Source organism: Anolis carolinensis, chromosome 1 (genome assembly GCF_035594765.1).
Source record: "Anolis carolinensis isolate JA03-04 chromosome 1, rAnoCar3.1.pri, whole genome shotgun sequence".
NCBI classification, from domain to species: domain Eukaryota; kingdom Metazoa; phylum Chordata; class Lepidosauria; order Squamata; family Dactyloidae; genus Anolis; species Anolis carolinensis.
The window spans coordinates 364,386,946-364,413,109 of NC_085841.1; the positions used below are offsets into that span (position 1 = coordinate 364,386,946).

Sequence of the window (26,164 nt, forward strand, 5' to 3'; positions counted from 1 at the left end):
TCCTTTATGGACCTCTGTATTTTGTGATGCCTGCATGCGGAAGGAATGTCTAAATTCCTCAGAATACCCTGGCTCTGAAAACCCACAGATGGAATTTGTGATGTTGTGGGCCAGAGTTTGTCTGTAGCCCAGGAAAGGGGGGTGTGACCTAGAAAAGAAGGGTGTGTGCTGGTGTGTGTTTTAATAATTTGCAGGATTCCCAATATCCCATGGGATTTGGAGAAGAGTCGTGTAGACCACAAGTTGCTTGTGCCAGAATGTGAGGAGGAAATTGCTAGCTGGATACAAGGAAGCAGCCCATTGAAAAGAAATCATTTTGCCTTATAAGGCCCTCTCTCCAGCATCCTTGGCCTTGCAAAACAACTTTGCCTTGGAGTTGCTGTTTTTTCTGAAGTGTTCATTGTACCACCATGTTACCCTGGATGCCCCCACACTTGCCTGATTTGAGAGGCTAAACAGATAAAAAAGGGAAGGTAGGGAAGAATATGGCAGCAAATTTAAGACTTATTTTATCACGCACTTATGTTGATACAGACCCACTTCTTCAGGTGCAATACAGCTTCAGCAGGAGCTTTGAGCAGTTTCCACCAATGTCATTATTCATGGCAGTTTCAAACACACTGAAGCTTTCACATGAAGTGAATATAAATCTATTTCTTTAGATACAGTTTAGCTTTGGCATGCCGTTTTGTGGATATAGACATACTTCTTCAGATTTAATACAGCTTTTGGGGATATGCATCAACCTATTCAAATGCAGTACAGCTTTCGCAGGAGGTTGGGTTGATATAAATCTGCTTCTTCAGATGCAGTGCAGCTTTTGTAGATAAATTCCTGCTTCTTCAGATAAAATATAGCTTTAACACAAGCTTTCATAGATATAGATCTACTTCTTCAGGTGCAGTATAGTTTTAGCATAAGCTTTTGTAGATATAGACTTGCTTCCTGAGATACAGCACAATGTTAGCATGAGCTTTGGTGGATATAGACCATTAAATGCAGTGCAGCGTTTGTAAATAAATACATGCTTCTTCAGAAAAAATATAGCTTTAACACAAGCTTTCATAGATACAGAACTACTTCTTCAGGTGCAGCTCTTTCTTGTTGGAATCAGTCTATCTGTTATACATTTCTGTCAGTTCGAGCTGGCAGAGCAGTGGTCAGGAAGGACTACAAAACATTTGATTTAATATAAGGGAACTTTCTGTTTTCCTTCTAAAAGAATCCACCTTGTTTCCTTTGTATTGTTGGTCACAAGCACCGTAATAGAGTCATGGATGGAGGCAAGCTGAGCTTACAATTCGAATATTGACCATGCGAGAGACATCAAAGGGCAAGCAGGAGAGACTGGAGCAGGGAAAGATAAAGGCGCATTAATCTACTCCACTAAACTTTGATTTCTCTTCTTTTGACAACATGATGCTAAACAATATGAAACAAATCCTTGAAAGACACACTTGTCATCTGGCTGTGTGAAGGCTACAACTTCCTTTTCTCCCCAAATGTCATGAATAATGACATTTGTATGTCTTGACACGTTCTCTTCGTAGCTCTTTTGTCTTCCCTGGTCTTTTTCTGTTGCAATTAGCCAGTAGTTGATAAGGGAGGCATGCGCAGGAAGTGTGGGCTTTGCGCATTGTGTTTGGCTTTGGCCACAATCTCCTCTCTCTCTCTCTCTCTGCTTCATGCAAGATAGACAGGGCAGGGCCAAAGGCCAGGTGAGAAGGCATCACTCACCTGCCTCCAATGACAAACGAGACAGAGATCTTCAGGAGCCCAAAGGTCGGGGAAGAGAGGGAATATGTATCTGCTGCCTCTTTCCTGCTCAGCATCATAAACAGGAAATGCTTGGGGTTTGGGAGGCCTGGGATCCTGGATAATGTCACCGCCAAACCGAAGGGAGAGCCTTGCTTGAGCTGTGGCTTTGGGACCGCTCTCTGTGCGCTGGGGCCGGGCCAGGAATAACACTGCGCTGATTTATGGCCTTCGCTGGGGTCAGCGCTGTGCAAAAGGGCCACTGCAGCAGCCAGGGAGCTTTGCTTTCCGTCTGCATTCCTCCGGTTGGATGGAGAGATCTGCACAAAAGGGTTTTGCACCCTCTCTCTTTCTGCCTCTCTAAACAACTGAGGCCAGGCATTGTTTTATTCTGAGTTCCCTCTGAATCTGAAGCTGGAGCGCCAAAACCAATCATTCCATTAGTGTATGGTCCTGTCATTTCCGATCACTGACTGTGTTAATGTGGGATTTGTGTATTGGTAGTGTTTAAATGAAATTTGTGTCTTGCCTGTATTGCATACTGATTGCATCATCCAGAGTGTAACATGTTAGCAGGTGTGTACAGCGGAACCAGCAGCGCCCAGTTAACACCATGTGCAAAAGACTCAGACCAGGCAGAGGAATTAAAAGAACAAAGAAACTTTACTTGTTGAGTTGAAGTCAAATAAACAGATCAGCAATCGTACAATGTCCTTGTAGTTGCATAGGATCAATAACTAATCAATCAGCATTCAATATATACAGCATAGCATATTGCAAACTGCTACTTGACCATAGCTAGAGAGCCTGTCTTTTCTGTGCTCTCCCTACAAGCTCAGATTCCCAACTGACAAACCAAGCCATCTGCCAGCAAACTGATACATTGTTTGAGGTGTGGCTTGCCTGTGCAAAAAGCTTAGCTACCTTTTTGCAGAGATCTCTTGCAAGCAACTTTGGAAGGATTTCTTTACACACACATAGCAATTTGGCGCAATATAACATAGTCTGGAAAGAGTTAATTACTGAGAAGCTGTGATGTCCTTGATGTGTGGCTGGAACCAGGGAGTGTCCAGACACAAGTGTGTGTGCATTGCTGATTGCATCAGATCTGTTCAGTTCAGTTCTGTTCTGTTCTGAGTTGAGTCGAGTGCTGTCTGCTGAGAAGTCAAGTCCTGTGTCCATTGTCTTCAAGTCTGTTTGTCTTGATTACTGCTTTCAGTAAAACTTGTATATAGTTTTACCATCGGCTCTGGTGTCTCTTCGTTCAGCGTTCCACTGACTCCATCCAACTGCTGCTGCGCTGTGTAAATTACTCTGACAGACGGATCTAATTCAGTGCTGTATATTTTGTGTTCTTTTTCTTCTAAATCCCTTTTCTGCCCCCTTTTTCCCAGTCCTTTCTTCATCTCTCCCTCTGCTTGCTTCTAAAAGGAATGGCAGTACGCGCTCGTCACAACCCATCTTTTGAAACAAAACAGAATTCTTTTGCACGACATAATTGTCCTTCTTTGGCTTCACTCTCCTTGCCATCACTGCATCCTGTAAAGTCCTGGGGTTAGTAATTTGGTGCTTTCTGGCTGAGGATTCTAAGTGCCCCATGGAACTATAGATCCCAAGATCCCATACAGTGCAGCCGTGGGGGTTATAATGGGATCAAAGTGCTATAATTACTGTATATACTTGAGTATGAGTATAAGCTGACCCGAATATAAGCCGAGGCACCTAATTTTACCACAAAAAACTGGGAAAACATTGATTCAAGTATAAGTTGGAATGGTAAATTTCAGAAATAAAAATAGATACTAATAAAATTACATTAACTGAGGCATCAGCAGGTTAAATATTTTTGAATATTTACATAAAACTGTAATTTAAGATAAAACTGTCCAACTCTGGTTAAATCATTAGTCTCATCTTCTTCAATGTAAATGTGCTTATGTATCCTTTTAATAATAATAGAGTAAAATAATAAATGTAATAATACTAATAAATACAGTAAAATAATAAATGTAAAAATAAATAGATTAAAATAATAAATGTAACAATAATTGTATTGGAGTGAAATAATAAATGTATTAATAATAATAAAAATAGAGTAAAATAAATGTAATAGTAAAAATATTAATAGAGTAAAATAATAAATGTAATAATGATAATAAATGGAGTAAAATAATAAATGTAATAATAATTATAAATAGAGTAAAATAATAAATGTAATAATACAAATAATAATAGAGAAACATAATAAATGTACCTATATATACTCGAGTGTAAGCTGACTCGAATATAAGCCAACCAGGACTCTCACCTGAGTATAAGCCAAGGGGGGCTTTTTCAGTCCTAAAAAAGGGCTGAAAAACTCGGCTTATACTCGAGTATATACAGGGCGGCTTATATGGGGCAAAAGCCCAATAGCACAATTGATCAAAATAGTCAACAACATAAACACGATTCACAATATAAAAGATAAAAAACAGTAATACAATGTAAAACAAGCATATTATAACAGTTAATAATATCAGTCAACCACCAGGCACGTTCTGTATTATCCAACGCAGTCTGCCTTTTAGTAGTCAGTGTTTTTGCAATCAATATTTTCAATACCTTGCGATGTTTTGGTGCTAAATTCGTAAATACAGTAATTACTACATAACGTTACTGTGTATTGAACTGTTTTTTTCTGTCTGTTTGTTCTAAAACATGATATTTTGTTGCTTAATTTGTAAAATTGTAACGTAATTTTAAGTTTAATAGGTTTTTCCTTAATTCCTCCTTATTATCCAACATTTTTGCTTATCCAACATTCTGCCGGCCCATTTATGTTGTATAAGTGAGACTCTACTGTATTATTATTATTATTATTATTATTATTTTTATTATTGACGCAACAACATAGTATGACACAGCAAACAAGATAGATATGCTGGATTTCGTGTCACACAATCGCAAGTCGAACACTTCCCAAGTGTCTAGGACTGTGTGATGTATTTTCGGATGATGCGCGCAGATCCCAGTAGGGTGGCCTTTTGCAGTTGGCAGATCGTAATTTTGTCAATGTCTATTGTTTCCAAATGCCGGCTGAGATCTTTTGGCACAGCACCCAGTGTGCCCATCACCACCGGGACCACCTGCACTAGTTTCTGCCAGAGTCTTTGAAGTTCAATCTTGAGGTCCTGATAGCGGCTGAGTTTTTCCTGTTATTTTTCGTCAATGCGGCTGTCACCTGGGATGGCAACATCAATGATCCAAACCTTGTTCTTTTCCACAACTGTGATGTCTGGTGTGTTGTGTTCCAGAACTTTGTCAGTCTGGATTTGAAAGTCCCACAGTATCTTTGCGTGCTCATTTTCCACGACCTTTGCAGGTTTGTGATCCCACCAGTTCTTTACTGCTGGGAGGTGGTACTTGAGGCAGAAGTTATTATTATTATTATTATTATTATTATTATTATTATTATTATTATTAAAGTCCCTCAAATAGGAGCTTCAGGTGCAGCTCCTGAAACAGCTCCCCCTTTTTGCTTTGGCTCAGCAGCAAGATTTCTATATCACATGAATCTAATGCGCACCCCCACTTTGGCAAGGTACTTCAGCCCAAAAAGGTGAGCATTAGATTCGGATCAATACAGTATTATTATATCATTACACAATCAAATTCAATCTGCATTATAATGGCAGTGTAGATGGGGCCTGAGACTTTATGGTCTTGTTAGGATCACACAAACTCCAAAATTAAAACCAGAAAAGTCTGAAATCCCACTTTGGATTGTGCTTAGGTGGAGGGGCATATTATTTTATGTTAAAAAGTGCAAACTTGCAAGCTCTTTCAAGGAGGAAAGCCTCTCTACTGAAGAGCTCCTCTCATGTGCCCTCCCCAGTAATCCAGGATTGCTGACCTACCTGCTCTGTTCACCTGAATGGAAAAAAATCCTTGTGACAGGCAGGGAGAGGGGGGGGATGGCTGCCTCTGGGGCCTTAAATAGCCACAGCTCCTTAATCGGGATCCGCTCATGAAAGCCTTGGCTTCACTAATGACAGCATGATGCTCTATAACAGGCCTGGGCAAACTTGGGCCAGTAAACTATTAGAAATTGTGGGAGTTGAAGAGCAAAACACCTGTAGGGAGGGTCCAAGTTTGCCCATTCCTGATTTATAGGATAAGACTAGGACAGCAAAGGAAAACCCCTTCTGAACACATATGTCCAAGAAAACCCTGTGATAGGGATGCTGTACTTTGGAATAAACCACACACGAAGGCACACAGCAACCTCCTCGGGCTCATTCTTCAACACGTTCTCCTTTAAAAGCCTGCCTGAACAGAAAGGTTTTAGCCTTTAGCCGGAATGACAACAGCCGTAATAAAAATAGGCATAGCTGCTGTTTTCTGCTTATGTTATCACCATAACATCTCTTTTGTGCAAATGGGTCTAATGATGGTTTTGAGTGCTGGACGGGGACTTCGGAATACATTTGGCCCTCCACATTTGGAGTTTTGATTATTAATGGATTTGTTTAAAATATTTTCTTGAAGAATCTCTAGCTCCTCCGGTGCGACTCCACACTGTGTAGTGATTTAATTGTTTTAGCAGTTTTTAATAGTTTAATGACTTGTTACGTGTTTGCTTTAATGTTTATGCATTGTAAGTTTCAATTCGTATTGTTTTTAGTGTTGTGAGCCGTTTGAGGCTCATTTACGAGAAGAAAGTGATATGCAATAATAATATTAATGATATTAATAATAATAATAATAATTGTTCACCTCAAGTGCCTCATCAAACTAGAAATCCCAGGTTTTCATAGGATGCAGTTAAAGTGGAATCATTGTGTTACAGTTGTGTGGCGTGAAAGGGCTTTTGGTTGATCTTGCAGAACAAAACTCTTGATTCTGGTGTGTTTGGAGGTTGTTGTTTTTTTTGGGAGGGGGGTAAAATAATACTTATTCGTTTGTAATTGTATGAACATTTTATTTAGGGGACCTCTAACCAAATTTGGCGATGCCCACGAAGATGCAGAGGAGTGAGTGACATTTGACTTCCTTCCGTCTTTCTTTCCTTCCTTTGTTTTTCACTCTCTAACAAACACACTGACTTTCTTTTTTTTTTGCAAAGATTGCTTGGAAAGCCCAAGGGATTTTGTGGTTCTTTTTCAGGCGTTGCAACTGGTTTGCCTTCCTTGCATGTGGGCCCACAGTTTCGAAACAACACAAACATCTTGCAAAGTTCCTTTGCATCCCCCAGATTCCCCCAGTCAGCATTCTGCATCCATAGATTTAACCATCCATGGCTTGAAAATATTCCCTCTGCAAAATAACAACAACAACAACAACAACAATAATAATAATAATGTAATAATAATGCATCCAAGCTCCAGACAGTGACAGAAAGAAAGGGAAAGCCCTTCGTAAATGGGTTTGTGTTCTTCTAATTTTCAGCAACCCTTTGTTGTTGCAGTTCTTTGTTTTAGCGGGATTCTTTTGGAGCAAAGGAGTTGGGATCGCCAAAACCCAGAGCTCATACCAGCCAACTAACTTGCTTCTTGAACTCTTCTGTGAGAAATAATCCTAATGTGTGTGTGTGTGCATCATTAATTAGGAACGAAGGATCTTTCACTGAGTTTCTCTCTTCCTCTTAGATCAACGCTGAAGCGGGCAGGACCTCCTCCTCTACCTCCAAAGGTAAGACCGGCACCTGAAAGGTGAGCCAGAAGGATGCAAAGCCATGGCTTCTTGGGGCTCCTTTGGTTCCTCACTTGAAGAGACCTGGTGCATGTTGAAGAAGAGGGTGTTTAAACAAATGTTCATTCAACACAAACTTGGATGGATTACAGCTCTTTCCATCAGATGCAGAATAGGTTGCAAGCAAACCCACAGAAACGTTTGACAAATGTGACTGTCACTTTCCAAAAAATAGCACAAAGGATTCTCATACCAAATTTGAGATTTCTTGAAAATGTCCCAGCTGAGAAAAAATTCTGAAAGTACCAGGTTTTGTTCATGTCCAAACCAGTGTTACATCTACATTGTTTTTTCTTCATCCCAGAATTATAAGGCACTTTTTATTTCTACTTCCCAGGTTAGTTTAACTTGGCCTAATATTTTCTGAAATGAAATGCATCTTGTTGTGGCAGTCTGTCTATATTATTATACAACAAACTAAGATAGTTTCCACCCATCAAACACGGCTGTAGTTTCCAGAGATCAGGTGAGGGAAAAGGCAGGCAGCATTCGAACCATAATAATCCTAATGCTTGATACTGCTGCAGTATTTTAACATTTTGGCTGTATCTTTTAACTTTGAATATGTTTTAATGGTTTTGAATGGTGAATTTTTAATACTGTTTATATTCAGTTCTGTTTTAATGTTTGCATATTTATATATTTTAAATTGTTTTCTAATGTTTTTATGTTAAGCCTGTTTGAGTCTCCTTCAGGAGATATTATTTTTATCATTATGTTTATTTACACCCCGCTTTATCTGTCCCGCAGGAAACTCAAAGCGGCTTAACATAAAAACATCAGAATACAATTTACATTATTATTATTATTATTATTATTATTATTATTATTATTATTATTATTATTATTATTATTATCACCATCATAATCATGTCAGCTTTTCCAGTTGTTTCTCCTCAATCCTGGTATCACCTGGGATTGCAACATCGACAATCCATACTTTGTTTTTCAAGACAACCGTGAGGTCAGGAGTCTTGTGCTCCAAAACTCTGTCAGTCTGAATTCGGAAGTCCCAGAGTAGCTTCACATGTTCATTCTCTGTAACTTTTTCCGGCTTGTGATCCCACCAGTTCTTTGTCGCAGGCAGATGGTCTTTGTGGCACAAGTTCCAATGAATCACCTGAGCAACGGTGTTATGCCTCTGCTTGTAGTCTGTCTGTGCGATCTTCTTGCAGCAGCTGAGGATGTGATCTATTGTTTCATCTGCTTCCTTGCAGAGTCTACATTTTCAATTTTGGCTTTGATGGCATTGGTTCTAATGGCTTGTTCTCGGGCTGCCAGAATCAGGCCCCATTATTATTATTATTATTATTATTATTATTATTATTATTATTATTAATACCCCGCTTTATCTCCCCACAAGGAGATTCAAAGCGGCTTACCATAAAAACATCAGCATACAGTTTAAAATATACAAATATACACATATTAAAGCAGCATTAAACATCAACAGTATTAAAAAACAATTTAGATTAAATCCATGATCTTACAAACCTTCTTTAAAGGCCTGTCTGAATAAAAAGATTTTAGCCTGTGGGGTATTAATAAATAAATTATTAATAATAACAATAATACTAATAATAATAAGGGCTGGGCTTTAGCACAGCAGGTTAAACCACCAGCTGCAGTAAATCTTGTTAATCAAGAGGTTGACAGTTCGAAGCCCGGGTCAGGGTGAGCTCCTGGCCTTTAGCCCAGCTTTCATCTACCTAGGGATTCGAAAGCAAAAATGTAAGTGGATAAATAGGTACTGCTTTAAAAGTAGGGAGATATTTTAAGGCACCCATAAAGAAATCCCAGAAAAATGCCAGCAATTTGATCAAGGAGGAAGTTCACGAACAAAGCTCCAAGATGCCAAATATGGGGAAAGCCTATATATACCTCTATCCATGTACAATTGTCTGTCTTGTATAAAAATGGCATTGAATATTTGTCCATATGTATGTTTGTAATCTGCCCTGAGTCCCCTTTGGGGTGAGAAGGGCGGAATATAAATGCTTGTAAATAAATAAATGATATATCCTGAATAATGAATGACACATCAGGCTCTGTGGAAGTTGCTGATTCCAAAGCCAGAGAACCCCCTTTGTCTCATTCTTTCTTTCTTTCTCTCTCTTTCTCCTGCAGCCCAGGCTCAGTATTTATCAAGAGGAAGGCCTTGTGGACGATGAGAAGATCCAGACGATCAAGTATTGCCCCGATTCTCAGGGTCAGGTCCCGCCGGCACATAGGAGGCAAAGCATCCCGGTTTGTGGGCCTCAGACGGAGCCCACTCCCATAGGCATGACAACCAGCGTCAGTAGCCCAGGGCTGCTCACCGTCCGGTACAGCGACATGGGTAAGCGCCACTTCCCCTCCACATGGGGGGCTGGAAACCCTGTTGAGTGCTGAGCACTGCAGAACCCAGAGGCTCCCATAGGCTATCAATGGACCTAAGGGCCACCCAGTCCGACCCTCATATGCAAGGCAGGAAATTACAGCCCAAGCTTTCCTGAGAGAGAGCCATCCGGCCTCTGTTGGGAGTGCTTTGTGTGTTCCTCATGGACAAAGAAGGTTGGACTGGATGGCCACATGAGGCCCTGGGCCACAAACCCTCCCCTACGTTATACCATTTGTCCTAGAGTTTTGCACTTAAGGGAGCTCCTGGTGGCGCAGCAGGTTCAACGGCTGAACTTGCTGACCGAAAGGTCGGTGGTTCGAATCCAAGGAGCAGGGTGAGCTCCCACTGTTAGCCCCAGCTTCTGCCAACCTAGCAGTTTGAAAACATGCAGATGTGAGTAGATCAATAGGTACCACTCTGGTGGAAAGGTAACGGCACTCCATGCAGTTATGCCTATGACCACATGTCCTTGGAGGTGTCTACGGACAATAATAATAAAAGTTTCTAAGCCGGCTCTTCGGCTTAGAAATGGAATGAGCACCACCCTCAGAGTCAGACAGGACTAGACTTAATGCCAGGGGAAAACCTTTACCTTTACCTACCTTTGGCACTTGAAAAAATACATATATTTGGATTGTTGTACATATTGCAAATTCTATCAATTGAAATTGAGATAAATTACCATCACTGTCTCAATTTCTCCTTCTGACATTCCAAGCTGTCTGCCTGGAAAGCACAGAAAAACATCCAGACTCCTTCGGTTCAGCTTTCAAAGCGGCTCTTAACTTTATTTCAGCATTTACAACTTTGTACACAGCAGAGCAGGCGAACACCAGACACGTCCATTCACTTCAGAGCAGTCTTGCAAGGAGCACATTCCAATCTTATCGCTTGTGCTTCATCCGGCTGGAAACCGGAACATCCCAAAGTTACGCTCTGGCAATTCATTTCCACTCTATGAATTAACCCATTCATTACTTAATCGCACAGCTTAAACTACAAGCACTATTTCACCATATCAAATCATATACTGAAAAATTCATTCCTAGCCAATTTGCCCGTATTTACTCGAGTCTAATGCGCCGTCAAATCTAATGTGCACCTCAATTTTCAAAACCCTGAAACCGAAAGGAAGTATTTGCTAATGAATGTCATGCTCGGCAGCAAAAGGTGCGCTCTTTGTGATATGCCCATTACAGTTGCTGCCTGCGTAGAATTGCTTTGTTAAAAGCAAAAGTGTTGGTGCACCAAAGCATTCAGCAATGGGAAAGAAAACCTTGGGATGCATCTCTGCTGTGGAATGAATCCACTTTAACTGCCTTGGTTCAATGCTATGGAGTCATGGGGGATGTAGTTTTACAAGGCCTTGAGCCTTCTCTGCCGAAGTGTGTGGATGTCTCACCAAACTACAGATCTCAGGGTGACATAGCATTGACCTATGGCAATTAAACTGCAGGTGGCATCCCTCGTAGAAGCTCCTTGCGCTCCTTGAGCATTAGATTCGAGATAATACAGAATATCATATGTATTATATGCAGCAACCAGCTCACATTTTGTAAGTACTGGGCAGAAAGTTGGACCATTGGTGCCCTCAGTCTTACAGTCTAATAGAGACAAAGCAAAAGGTCCACCAGTGTTGAACTGGGAGAACAGAGTTTGAATCCATGCTCAGACCCAGGAATAGGAAGAGGAGAGAAAACAGTGGCCAAAGAATAGGACCAAATTAGTCTCCCCAGCTGTGAAGTTCTTCCTATCCACAACTCCTGCCATTTATTTATTCAGAGGATCCTTTCAGTCATGCAGTCCCTGGGAAATGATCATGAGGACATGTTTTGTTTCTGGCAGGGAATCATAGAATAATAGAGTTGGAAGATACCACATGGGCCATCTAGTCCAACCCCCTGCCATGCAGGAAAAGCACAATCAAAGCCCCTTCAACAAATGACCATCCAGCCTCTGTTTGAAAACCTCCAAGGAAGGAGCTTCCACCAGATTGAAAACAAATATTTATTAACTCAACCAGATCCCCATTGCTGTTTGCTTAAATATAATCCTCGTTTAAATTCACATGTACAGAGAGCAACAATACTTATACATACACAAACATACTCAAAAAAACAATTACATAATAACCACCATGTCAGACTACACAGAAAGGACGTTGAAATCCAAAGGCATGTGGACAATTTCAACAGAAATGAGGACACCATGAAAATGAACACAATCTGACTACTAGTATTAAAAAAAACTCCAAAATCAGGACAGTAAATAAAGAACAACACTCAGAAAACAGTGGAATTCCAAAGAGGAAACAATCAGGGCCAGCTAACACCTCCCAACAAAGGATTCCACCAGGCAGGAAGCAACCAGGCTTTGAAGCTGCAAGGCCATTCAATGCTAATCAAGGTGGCCAATGGCAACATTCACACTTGCCTCCAAAAAACAAGAGTTCTTTCTCCCACCCTGAGCCTTCCACAGATATATAAACCTCACTTGACTAGTTTCCAACAGACCTCACAACCTCTGAGGATGAGTGCCATAGATGTAGGTGAAACATCAGGAGAGAATGTGTCTAGAACATGGCCATACAGCCCGGAAAACTCACAGCAACTCAATTACATAACTAACTATACAATTTATCCTACCAACATACATCTCTAATTACATGTAACTCTGAAACACATACATACATACATACATACATACATATATACATAAATTAGCTTTAAAAGAGGATATCCTGCTTCTCTCTTGTTTTTTCTCTATAATTTAACACATTATTATTATTATTATTATCATTATTATTATTATTATTATTATTATTATTATATTTGTACCCCACTTTATTTCTCCCAAAGGAGACTCAAAGCGGCTTCCACTTATTTACGTTTCCATTCTTCTTCCACTTATATACACTTATACCTTGTTAACAAAGGACTATCCCAACAGTTTAGATCTCCAAACCTGTACATATAGCTCTCCAAACCTTTCTCTCATTTCTATATTGATAGAAACGCTTCCAATCTTTTAAGAAAGTGTCTAGTGATTTATCTTTCAACAACATTGTTATTTTGTCTATTTCTATCAGTTCCCACATCTTCCGTGTCCGATCTTTTGCAGTTGGTATTTTTGTGTTTTTCCATCATTGAGCGTATTGGATTCTGGATAAGCAAAACAATATAATCTTATTGTTTGTTTGATCTTTTTTGTTTGATCGTCCCAACAGTCCTAGCAATGTGAGTTCTGGTTTGAAGCCTTTGGCCTTACTGTTTTCCTTGTTCACATGCATCTTGATGTTTCTGCTCATTTAGGCAACGGCGACAGCGGGCCCAAACACCTGGAGGAAAATGCAGATGGCCTGGGACACATGCCCCAGTTGCCGCGCAAGAAGGAGAAGCGGGAATTCCCGGTGAGCAGTCCCATCCATGGCAAACGGCTTCCTTCTGCATCCAAGGAGAGCTCCATTGAACTGGGAAGGCGCAAGAGCAGGAAAAGAGAGGGGTTCCCAAAGTCCCAAAACCTAGATAGTACTAGATCACAGGAATAGACAGAACATGGGCCATTATTCATTCTCTGGCTGGGAAAAAGAAAGATTGTCCTGGCTGCAAAGAACATAGTAATAATTGGGAAGTATTCCGACGTGTGATCCAATACAACAGCCAGCAGAGTGTCTGCTGTGGACTCATCTTGTTGTGTTTCTAATAATAATAATAATAATAATAATAATAATAATAATAATAATAATAATAATAATAATAATAGCAGCAACAATAACAACATTACCAACAACATTTTATTTGTATTCCGCCCTATCTCCCCGAGGGGACTCAGGGCGGATTCCAGCATATACAGAGAGGCAAGACAAACATTCAATGCCTTGAAACAATGAAACACCAATGGTTTGACTCATTGCATCACCGTAACCCCTTAGTATTCCATATCGACTGGGTTTGGGGGAATTGCCATTTTTAAAATCATGGAAACCTAGAATCTTAGAGTTGGAAGAGGCCCCAGGACCATCCAATCCAACCCCATCCTACCAATGCAGAGACGCAATCCACTCCCTCCTAGCAGATGGCCAGCCAGCCTCTACTTAAAAAGCTCAAGTGAAAGAGACTCCACTGGATTAGAATAGTCTATGTATTCCACTGCCGAAAAGCTCTTACCATCAGGAAATTCTTCCTAACGGTTAGGTGGAGTCTCTTCCTGCATTTGAATCAATTTAAATGTCAATAATTATAATATTTTTCACATTTTTTAAAACCTGAACTTTGTCTAGAAATGTCTGGAGCTTCCGGCATCACTCTGTGATCACCTTCCACTGGAATATAATTGTAGAATCAAACTAGGAGCTAGAAATTCCAAGAGAGAACATTTTCATTAAATCTTTGATTAATCAGATCTACAAATGTGGAGGGTGAAAGAGTGGGAAAAGGAAAAGGCACCTGTTGCTGAAGGCTTTCATGACCGGAATCACAGGGTTGCTGTGAGTTTTCCGGGCTGTATGGCCATGTTCTCCTGACGTTTCGCCCACATCTGTGGCAGGCATCCTCAGAGGTTCTGAGGTCTGTTGGAAACTAGGCAAGTGGGGTTTATATATCTATGGAATGTCTAGGTTGGGAGAAATAGCTGTTGTCAGGAAGCAGCCAGGCTTTGAAGTTGCAAGGCTATTAAATGCTAATCAAGATGGCGAATTGCAACATTCCTACTTGCCTCAAGCAGACAAGAGTTTTCTCTCTCACCCTGAGTATTCCACAGATATATAAACCCCACTTGCCTAGTTTTCCGACAGCCACACAACCTCTGAGGATGCTTGCCATAGATGCAGGTGAAACATCAGGAGAGAATGCTTCTGGAACATGGCCAGACAGCACGGAAAACTCACAGCAACCCAAAAGACACATTTTTTTGCCTTCCTTCCATAAACCTCACAAACAAATGATCACCTGCCTCAAGATTTTTCACATTTTGAGTATTTTTTACTTTAGTATTTATTGGTGTATTTATTGCATAGAACCCATTGTTTTTGTACATAGAACGGTGCTCTTTTTTTTCCAGAAAATGCACTTTTGGGCATGAAGAGTTCATTTCCAAAGGAAATTTTTGCCCAAAAAAGGAGTCTTGAAATCATTCTCTTTTGCACACAAGAGCACAGTAAACCTAGATTTGCAGGATTCAAAGGAATCCCGCAATATACGAAAACAAAGCCTCAAATCCATTCTGCTCCAATCCCCAGATGTATTGAATTCCTATAAGCTTGTGGTTTGGAAGAGTTTGGCTGGCACGTTGTTGTATCTTTGCAATTCTCGGTCTTAGCTTGACGCTGGAATGTAAGCGAGGCTCATGTTGGCAGAACAGGAGGGTGACAGATTCGGATTCGGCCAAGTTCGGATTCAACAGTCCTTTTCCTTTTAAGGTTTTACTTCCCAGATATGCCATTGTTTTGAACAGGTGTGTGTTTTCTTGTCCGCAGAAGCCAGCCATCAACGGTTTGCCGCCGACGCCAAAAGTGCTGGTAAGGAGTCTTATTAAAATGTGGAATTAAGAGCAAAATACCATATATCTTCAACTCCCACCATTCCTAACAGCCTCAGGCCCCTTCCTTGCCCACTGTGAATTGCTCAGCTTGAACCTCGGTCTCCTTTTGAGAGAAGACTGAGGCAAAGAAGGTGTTGAGTAGCTCTGTCTTTTCTCACCACTTTCTAAGGCAGGTATGGGCAAACTTTGTTTCTCATTCCATGTGTTTTGGACTCCAACTCCCACCATTCCTAACAGCCTCAGGCCCCTTCCTTGCCCACTGTGAATTGCTCAGCTTGAACCTCGGTCTCCTTTTGAGAGAAGACTGAGGCAAAGAAGGTGTTGAGTAGCTCTGTCTTTTCTCACCACTTTCTAAGGCAGGTATGGGCAAACTTTGTTTCTCATTCCATGTGTTTTGGACTCCAACTCCCACCATTCCTAACAGCCTCAGGCCCCTTCCTTGCCCACTGTGAATTGCTCAGCTTGAACCTCGGTCTCCTTTTGAGAGAAGACTGAGGCAAAGAAGGTGTTGAGTAGCTCTGTCTTTTCTCACCACTTTCTAAGGCAGGTATGGGCAAACTTTGTTTCTCATTCCATGTGTTTTGGACTCCAACTCCCACCATTCCTAACAGCCTCAGGCCCCTTCCTTGCCCACTGTGAATTGCTCAGCTTGAACCTCGGTCTCCTTTTGAGAGAAGACTGAGGCAAAGAAGGTGTTGAGTAGCTCTGTCTTTTCTCACCACTTTCTAAGGCAGGTATGGGCAAACTTTGTTTCTCATTCCGTGTGTTTTGGACTCCAACTCCCACCATTCCTAACAGCCTCAGGCCCCTTCCTTGCCCACTGTGAATTGCTCAGCTTGAACCTCGGTCTCCTTTTGAGAGAAGACTGAGGCAAAGAAGGTGTTGAGTAGCTCTGTCTTTTCTCACCACTTTCTAAGGCAGGTATGGGCAAACTTTGTTTCTCATTCCGTGTGTTTTGGACTCCAACTCCCACCATTCCTAACAGCCTCAGGCCCCTTCCTTGCCCACTGTGAATTGCTCAGCTTGAACCTCGGTCTCCTTTTGAGAGAAGACTGAGGCAAAGAAGGTGTTGAGTAGCTCTGTCTTTTCTCACCACTTTCTAAGGCAGGTATAGGCAAACTTTGTTTCTCATTCCGTGTGTTTTGGACTCCAACTCCCACCATTCCTAACAGCCTCAGGCCCCTTCCTTGCCCACTGTGTATTGCTCAGCTTGAACCTCGGTCTCCTTTTGAGAGAAGACTGAGGCAAAGAAGGTGTTGAGTAGCTCTGTCTTTTCTCACCACTTTCTAAGGCAGGTATAGGCAAACTTTGTTTCTCATTCCGTGTGTTTTGGACTCCAACTCCCACCATTCCTAACAGCCTCAGGCCCCTTCCTTGCCCACTGTGTATTGCTCAGCTTGAACCTCGGTCTCCTTTTGAGAGAAGACTGAGGCAAAGAAGGTGTTGAGTAGCTCTGTCTTTTCTCACCACTTTCTAAGGCAGGTATAGGCAAACTTTGTTTCTCATTCCGTGTGTTTTGGACTCCAACTCCCACCATTCCTAACAGCCTCAGGCCCCTTCCTTGCCCACTGTGTATTGCTCAGCTTGAACCTCGGTCTCCTTTTGAGAGAAGACTGAGGCAAAGAAGGTGTTGAGTAGCTCTGTCTTTTCTCACCACTTTCTAAGGCAGGTATGGGCAAACTTTGTTCCTCATTCCATGTGTTTTGGACTCCAACTCCCACCATTCCTAACAGCCTCAGGCCCCTTCCTTTTCCCCCTCGGCCGCTTAAGCGGCCGAGGGGGAAAAGGAAAGGGCCTGAGGCTGTTAGGAATGGTGGGAGTTGAAGTCCAAAACACCTGGATGGAGGACCAAAGTTGGCCCATACCTGCTCTAGATACATGGTAGTTGTTGCCTATTGTTTGGGTTCTTGATACTCACGAGGACTAGAAACCTGTCAAACTTCAAAACCTTGATCTCTTTTTGCTTCAGATGGGAGCGTGCTTCTCCAAAGTGTTTGACGGCTGCCCTTTGAAGATCAACTGTGCCACCTCGTGGATCCATCCCGACACAAAAGGTATAATAAATAAGGCTGAGTTGGGCATCTGTTCCATTTTCCGTCCACCTTTCCAACCCTATCCTTGTGTTGTAGATCAGTATATTATATTTGGGACCGAAGACGGCATCTACACCCTGAACCTCAACGAGCTGCACGAAGCCACCATGGAGCAGGTAAGAGAGAGGGATACCTGTGCATCTTGGCCCTCCTCGTATCTCCTCTCAGCCTTCTCTTTCGCAGGCTAAATATACTCAGCTCTTTCAGCCGCTCCTCATAGGGCTTGTTTTCTAGATCCTTGATCATGTTATTCGCCCTCCTCGGGACACATTTCAGTTTAGAGTCAACAACTCCCTTCAGTTGCCGTGCCCAGAATTGGACACAGTGTGATTCCAGGTATGGTCTGACAAAGGCTTTTTTAGCTGCTGCATCACATTCCTGGCTCATGTTTTATTTATTTATTTACAGCATTTATATTCCGCCCCAAGGGGACTCAGGGTGGATCACATTACACATATAGGCAAACATAATGATAATAATAATAACAACAACAACTTTATTTGTATATCCCGCCCCATCTCCCCGAAGGGACTCGGAGCGGCTTACATGGGGCCATGCCCGACAACAATACAATAACAGCAATAAAACAATAAAAAAGGTCAGCAATAAAACAATGTCATATCAATAAAAACATAACATCAATGAACAGTTATAAAAGTCAGCGCACGGCATAAAATGGTTCAATTTATTCAATGCCTTTTTAACATAGAACAAAGGCAAACAAACATAGGCTTCGAGTGGGCCTCGAACTCATGACCTCCTGGTCAGAGTGATTCATTGCAGTGATTGATTGCAACTGCTCTCCAGCCTGCGCCACAGCCCGGGCCTTCCTCCCAACATTCCCCTTCCTCCCAACGAGGACTCCAATATTTTTTTCACACATCCTGCTGTCGAACCAGGCATTGTTTCCCCCATTCTGTCTCTTTGCATTTCAAGTTTTCTGCCTAAGTGGAGTCTCTTGATTTTGTTCCTGTTGAACTTCAACAGGTAGGAGATATGGGGTCTGGTTTGGGATTAAAAGTAATATAAAAGTAACTAGCTGTGCCTGGCCACGCGTTGCTGTGGCAAAGTGGTGGTGGTATTGGTTAAGAATTGTTGTGTAATTTTTATTTGACGTTATTTGCAATTTTTTATTCATTTTATTGTAAGTTATCTTTTTATTTATTATATTTTATTATTTTCTTGTATTATTTTTAGTTATTTTCTGTTATTATAGTATTTTATTGTATTAATTGTTAGTGTTTTTTATTATTTTTTATTGGGTTGCTAGGAGACCAAGTTGGAGGAGCTTAGCCTTCTAACTGGCAGCAATTGGATAAAAGCAATTATTCCTCTCTCTCAAATTAGGACTTTATTTTTCTTTTCTTTTTGTTGTATCAACCTAGAGGCGTGGATGATGGGTTGTGTTGTCAAATTTCGAGGTTGGGGGGCCTGTAGTTTTGTTGTTTTGTGGGTCGCCATGATGCCATCACTCTTTTGTATATATAGATATAATAAATATAATTCATGACATTTATTTACATGATTTTATTTACAGTATTTATATTCCACCCTTCTTTCTCACCCTGAAGGAGACTCAGGGCAGATCGCAATACACATATACATGGCAAACATTCAATGCCAATAGACATACGACTTATATAGACAGACACAGAGACAATTTAACATTTTCCAGTTTCCGGCTTCATGAGAGTATGCTCGATTCCGGCCAGCTGCTGCTTCATTGTCCACTTGTGTCACCAAGTCCTTGATAGAGTACTTCCTCATCCCTTTCTGCATGCTGCTGGAAGTTTTTATGGTGTCGTAAATTAGTTAACTCCTGCCAACCTAGCAGTTCGAAACATGCAAATGTGAGTAGATCAATAGGCATGGCTCCGGCGGGAAGGTAATGGCGCTCCTTACAGTCATGCCGGGCACATGATCTTGGAGGTGTCTATGGACAACGCTGGCTCTTTGGCTTAGAAATGGAGATGAGCACCAACCCCCAGAGTCGGTCACGACTGGACATATCATCAGGGGAAACCTTTACCTTACCTTTATCTAAATTAGTTAAATTAGCCTCCCCGCATAAGTGGTACCTAAAGTTTCTACTCGATAGATGCAACTGTCTTTTGAGCTGCTTAGGTCAACAGCAAGCTAGGCTATTAATGGTCGGGAACTCAATCTGACCCAGGCTTGGTCAGTAGTGATTTATTGCTGCTGGCTACTAACCAGCTGCAGCACAGCCCAACAAGAGCTGTGCCTGCAAAGGTTTACTGCTAGCAATAAAAGCACTCTGGATGCCACTGATGGCTCTCCACCGCTTCCTTCTCTTCCAGCTCTTTCCGCGCAGGTGCACCTGGCTCTACGTCATCAACAACACCCTCATGTCGCTCTCAGGTGAGTCAAGTGCTGCAGAAATGTGCCAGCAAACTTCCAAAGGTGGAAGCGAAACACAACCTATTTCCCTTTAAGATTTCTTTTCTGGGGTGTTCTGAACTTATCTTGGTAATATCCAGAAAGTCATTTTAATTTTTTCTCTCTCTTCTCTTTTGTTCTCTGCAATTTGCTTGGATCTTGGAAAATTGGGTGCTGTCCTTTTAGAAGGTAATTCTTTCCCCTGCTTCGTATATCCGTTCTTATTGATAGTTTCTATTTAGTTGTTTTTTTTTTGAATGACTGATTTTTTGATTACCCTGCATCTAAAGCCTTTGTCTTCTTGCGTTTCAGGGAAGACTTTCCAGCTTTACTCTCACAACCTCATCGCTTTGTTTGAACAAGCCAAAAAGACTGGGCTCGCCGCCCACATCCAGACCCATCGCTTCCCAGATAGGATATTACCAAGGTGAGCAAGGGACACCTTACCCCTTGGGCTTCATGAGGGAGAAAACGGGGTGTTGCAGAAAGAAGGCCTACCCTGGGTTGCTGTGAGTTTTTCAGGCTGTATGGCCATGTTCCAGCAGCATTCTTTCCTAATGTTTAGTCTGCATCTGTGGCTGGCATCTTCTGAGATTCAGTTGGCAGTGAGGCAAGTGGAGTGTATATATACCCGTGGAATAATGTCTAGGCCAGTGATGGCCAACCTATGACACGTGTGTCAGCACTGACACGCCTAGCCATTTTTGCTGACACGCTGCTGCATGCAGATTGATTGGATGACTCATGTCTTTTGTGGCCAAATGTGGTGTGATTTGGTCCAGTGGTTTTGTTGTTTACTCCATGGGAATTATGCACATTACTTACTTACTTACATATATATATATATATATATATATATATATATATATATATATTTCTATTATTATTCTATTATTATTGTAGTATATTATCATTTTTTTGCTATTATATTATTATACTAGCTGTGCCCGGCCACGCATTGCTGTGGCAAAGTGGTGGTGGTATTGGTTAAAAATTGTTGTGTAATTTCTATTTGACGTTATTTGTATTTTTTTATTCATTTTATTGTAAGTTATCTTTTTATTTATTATATTTTATTATTTTCTTGTATTATTTTTAGTTATTTTCTGTTATTATAGTATTTTATTATATTAATTTTTTAGTGTTTTTTATTATTTTTATTGGGTTGCTAGGAGACCAAGTGGGCGGTGCTTAGCCTTCTAACTGGCAGCAATTGGATAAAAGCAATTATTCCTCTCCCTCTAATTAGGACTTTATTTTTCTTTTCTTTTTGTTGTATCAACCTAGAGGCGTGGATGATGGGTTGTGTTGTCAAATTTCGAGGTTGGGGGGCCTGTAGTTTTGTTGTTTTGTGGGTCGCCGTGATGCCATCACTCTTTTATATATAAAGATTATTCATTATTCATGACTACATTGAAACTAGAATAGTGAAAAATAAGCGTGGAAACTGCAAGAGGTACCATAGATTGTTGTACATGGAAATAATGGTAGTAAGTAGTTTTTGATTTATTAAAAACAGTCATATATTATAATTATATATTTTTGTTATTTAAACTATACACATTGCAAAATTATGTTTTTCTCTCTCGAAGTGACACACCACCCAAGTCATGCTAGGTTTTTTGGTGAATTTTGACACACCAAGCGCAAAAGGTTGCCCATCATTGGTCTAGGGTGTCTTTTTGTAGATACAGTAGTTTGTAGGTTGTGCTTCTTCATCAGCTTCCCTCTGCGGTCAGTGGTTCCCTTGATGTCTGGTAAGAACACTTTTCCTCTGGGTGGGTCTTTTTGTCTTGGCTCTCATGGCTTGTTCTTGGTCTTGCTGCTCTTCTAATGTCTGTGGTAAAATACATACCCATTGGCGTGTAGAGCCCAGTTTAGGTGGTTCAGTTCCCCTTGGAGGAGGTGGGCTTCGTGGATCCTGTTTGCACGGTCTGCCAGGGCTTTAATTGCGCTTCTTTTCTGGGTGATGGTTGGAGTTTATATGTAGGTATCTATCTGTCTGTGTAGGTTTTCTATAAACTGTGTGGCCCAATTGTTGGTATGGCTTGTGGCTGACTAGGAGATCTAGAAATTGTAGTTTTCCTTCGTTTTCTTTTTCCCATGGCAAATTGGATGTTTGGGTGGATGTTGTTGAGGTGGTTCCGGGAACTTGTTCAGTTCTTCCTCGCCATGGCTCCAAATGGTGAAAGTGTTATCCACAAATCTGAGTCATATACCCTGTTTCCCCTAAAATAAGACATCCCCAGAAAATAAGACCTATTAGAGGTTTTGCTGAATTGCTAAATATAAGCCCTCCCCCAAAAGTAAGACCTAGCAAAGTTTTTGTTTGGAAGCGTGCCCAACGAACAGAACACCAGAGCATGCAGGATCGGTAAATGTACGTACCATAGAGTGTTGTACATGGAAAAATTGGTAGTAACAAGAAATTCTTGATAATAATAATAATAATAATAATAATAATAACTTTATTTTTATACCCCGCCCCATCTCCCCGAGGGGACTTGAGGCGGTTTACATGGCGCCTTGCCCGATAAAACAATCAAATATCAAAACACAGCAATAAAACAGTTATCCAATAAAAACATCAGTTACAGTAAAAACAATCGTTAAAATCAACATAAAACATAAAATATTAACACTGGAGACTAATTCATAGAACCCAGGCAAGGTGCAACATGTGCCGAAATGGGCCGAAATGGGGAAGGTAATTTCATAGTTGAAATGGACAAAGTGCAATATAGCATTGGCAACACCTCGAGAATGGGGCTATTATAAAATGGGCAGATAGATCAGTCCGACACCAAATTAAGTATCAAAGGCCTTTTGAAAGAGCCAGGTTTTTAAGCTCCTACGGAAGGAGAGGAGGGTGGGGGCCTGCCTGATCTCTCTAGGTAGAGAGTTCCAACGACGGGGGGCCACGACGGAGAAGGCCCTCTCTCTCGTCCCCACCAACCCACCAAAATTCACAGTTTGTCTGGTTATGCTGGTTTGTGATGACAACTACTGTACAGTATATCATAAATGTTCATTTTTTGTCCAACAATAAATGTGAATTCTTCTTCATGGAAAAATAAGACATCCCCTGAAAATAAGACCTAGAGCATCTTTGGGAGCAAAAATTAATATAAGACACTGTCTTATTTTCAGGGAAACACAGTAGTAGGCTTTTTTGTTGTTGTTCCAAGGGCTTATTTCTCAAAGTGTTTCATGTACAAATTTTCTATGACTGGGCTACGAGGGTGCTCCTCCATCTTTCTGTTCATAGAATTCATTGTCCCACAGGAAGTAGCTTGTGGTGAGGCAATATTGAAACAGGGTGGTGATGTCTTCTGGGAAATTCCGGTTAATGAATGCAATGGTGTCTGCTATAGGGACCTTGGGGAATAGAGACACCACTTCTCTAGGAATCTTTAGATCCTCCAATGCAACGCTGTGGTTAGCTTCTGCCGACAGACCCTCCTTGGTCACCAAAATCAGATACAATTACACTATGTAACACTATGATTTTTGTTCCTGGTTATAAATGTCATTTCCTAATTGGTTCGATCATAAATACATGGGAAAATGTGTTAAACTGCAAAAAAAAAATTGTGGGAGGGACATCCTGCAGCACATTTTGCTCTAGTTTCTCAATGCTTATCTGATAAGAGTCTTAGCCAATTCAGCATAGTTTTTGGCAGCCACAAAAACAAAGTTTCTGGAGTAGAACAACTACTTGCAAAGCAAGTACTGCAAAATTAAACAGGAAATTACACTTGCAAACCATTTCAAATTTTGTTACATGGTGTAATTTTTCTGCAGGATAGACAGTGGAGATTTTGGGTCAGGTCCTCGTACTGTCCTTAACAACTGATTCTGTCGTTTTCAGGAAATTTGCCTTAACGACAAAGATCCCGGATACAAAAGGGTGCCATAAATGTTGTATAGGTAAGTCTTCGTGGAACTGTAGCGTTGGAAGGTATATAATCCAACCCAGTATTAGTGCTACATGCATACAAGTAATATATATGCATTCCTGGGCATTACTTTCGGCTCTCCATCTAAATATAATTTCTATCAAAACATATTTTGTAGAACTAAACTCTATAAGAGCAATATGATTTCATTTTTAAGACCATTCTGTTTATCTAGACATTGTAATAGCTTGGGGTTGTTTTTCCTTCTGCAGTAAGGAATCCGTACACGGGCCATAAATACCTCTGTGGAGCTTTGCAGTTGGGGATCGTTCTGCTTCAGTGGTATGAACCCATGCAGAAATTCATGTTAATAAAGGTAGGCTATGTCTGGATAAGCAAGCAAATATCCCACCTTTCTCCCAGTACAGGGCCCTTTGAGGCTGAGAGAAACACGTTGGTAGCTTTAGCTTTCATTATGTCTATCAAAGCATATGCTACCAAATTCTTTCTCTAAGTCTCAAAGCATATCTGCTGTAAGTAAGCAAAAAGTAATTACATTTTGAAATGGAAAGCAGGCATGGGCAAACTTGGGCCCTCCAGGTGTTTTGGACTTCAACTCCCACAATTCCTAACAGCCTACCGGCTGTTAGGAATTGTGGGAGTTGAAGTCCAAAACACCTGGAGGGCCCAAGTTTGCCCATGCCTGCTCCCAAGGACAGAAAAGTGGGGTTTTATACACACAAAAGTTTGTCTTTCAACCTATGTGCAGGTGCCTAACCAAATTGCAACTCCCATGATTCCATAGCATTGAGCCATTGTATCGATTCTATCACCCACATTGCACCCGTTGATGTCCATCCCATAGAGAGGCACACCTTCAGCTGGGCAGACAGTTTCTCACTCTGTAATTCTCCTGCTTTCCTTCCAGCACTTTGACTTCCCTTTGCCAACCCCGCTGCACGTCTTTGAAATGCTGGTGATCCCGGAGCAGGAGTACCCCATGGTCTGCGTGGCCATCAGCAAAGGCATCGAGCCAAATCAGGTGGTCCAGTTTGAGACCATCAACTTGAACTCCGCTTCTTCCTGGTTTACAGAAATTGGTGCAGGTGAGGCTCCAACGGAGTTAGCATCGTTGAGTTCAGGGCCTCTTAGGGCGCTTCCTGACAGCATCAAAATTCGGATTAAATAAGTGGGTTTAAGACCTGTCAATCCCAGGAAATGTTGCCTCACCATCCTGACGCCTTCCTTTGAAGCAGATTTTGCAAGTCTGCAAGATGGATGAGGGAAAGTTTTGTTTTGTTTCTACTCTCTCCAAGATGCACTGGTTCGTATATGCGCTCGTGCGGATATCTCAGTGTACGCACAAGGTGATTTCTTATTCTCTCTTCTCACCCTGCTATAAATTCAAGCTCTGTTTATAATAACATAAAGAGCAGAGCAAAGGAATGGTTGCAGAAAGTTCTCATAGGAATTGCTTTCCATTTGTGCTTCCATTTAGCCACCTGTGTGTTCTTGGCTTCACTTGTTTACAGCCCTGATATGCTGTTTCTGGCTTTTAAAACATGCATATGTGCTGAAGCAGTCCACACCAGCATATAGGAAGAAAGTCATGTGTTTTCCTTGACTACAGGGGAATACGATCATGCGAATATGTGCATTGAGTTGTAAGTGCACCTTTTAAATATGTGCTTTTCAGCTGTTATCCCGATTTTCTGCAAACTTTCCCGAAACCCATTTAGCCGCCGCCACCCCCTTTTGTCCCGGTTTCTTCGGGTTTTAGGGCATGTGTAGAAGGGCCCTTAAACTGTGGGTCCCATTCCCAAATAAGGCCTGCTTAGCTCAATGTTGAGATCGCAGAAAATTTGGCCACAGGACAATGTTTTCTGGATACCATCTATTTGCAGAAATCTGAGAACAACGATGTGTAATGCCTATTGTAGACTCTGCAGAAAAGGCTTCTTTTGCATTTCCAAGCCTTATAAGGAGTGGCTTTGTAAATGCCAAAGGGATCTGGGAGTCTTAGCAGGCCACAACCTGAACTTAAGCCAGTGGTGTGATGTGGTAGCGAATAAACGCCAATGCAATTCTAGGCTGCATTGATAGGATTGTAGTGTCCAGATTGAGGGAAGGCATGGTGTCCCTCTCCCTTCTTCTGCTTTGGTCAGAACTCTTCACCTGGAATAATAAGACATTGACAAGCTGTAAAGAATTCCACCAAAATGGTCAAATGTCCAGAAGCCACGTTAGGAAGCTCAGTTTGTTTAGCAAGGAGAAAAGAAAGCTGAAAGTGTTGGAAATAGCAACCTCCCAAGTGTTTCACTATTTATTTGTTAATAATGTATATGTTGATTTGCCAATTTAACTGTACC

General features: G+C 41.3%; 1 protein-coding gene across 2 annotated transcripts in view; it reads left to right on the plus strand.

Moving 5' to 3' along the window:
• The window catches only part of map4k5 (mitogen-activated protein kinase kinase kinase kinase 5), a 124,461-nt gene that overhangs the window by 86,420 nt on the left and 11,877 nt on the right, over window positions 1–26,164 (plus strand). Inside the window, exons 17-28 of one of the 2 annotated variants that reach the window (XM_062968708.1) lie at window positions 6,726–6,770; window positions 7,386–7,428; window positions 9,616–9,826; window positions 13,180–13,277; window positions 15,342–15,383; window positions 17,376–17,460; window positions 17,536–17,615; window positions 19,818–19,878; window positions 20,209–20,323; window positions 23,768–23,826; window positions 24,068–24,171; window positions 24,724–24,901. In XM_062968708.1, the coding sequence (XP_062824778.1) occupies window positions 6,726–6,770; window positions 7,386–7,428; window positions 9,616–9,826; window positions 13,180–13,277; window positions 15,342–15,383; window positions 17,376–17,460; window positions 17,536–17,615; window positions 19,818–19,878; window positions 20,209–20,323; window positions 23,768–23,826; window positions 24,068–24,171; window positions 24,724–24,901 (1,121 nt within the window). The remainder of the gene's footprint in view (window positions 1–6,725; window positions 6,771–7,385; window positions 7,429–9,615; window positions 9,827–13,179; window positions 13,278–15,341; window positions 15,384–17,375; window positions 17,461–17,535; window positions 17,616–19,817; window positions 19,879–20,208; window positions 20,324–23,767; window positions 23,827–24,067; window positions 24,172–24,723; window positions 24,902–26,164) is intronic. The other variant, XM_062968709.1, reaches the window with a different exon arrangement.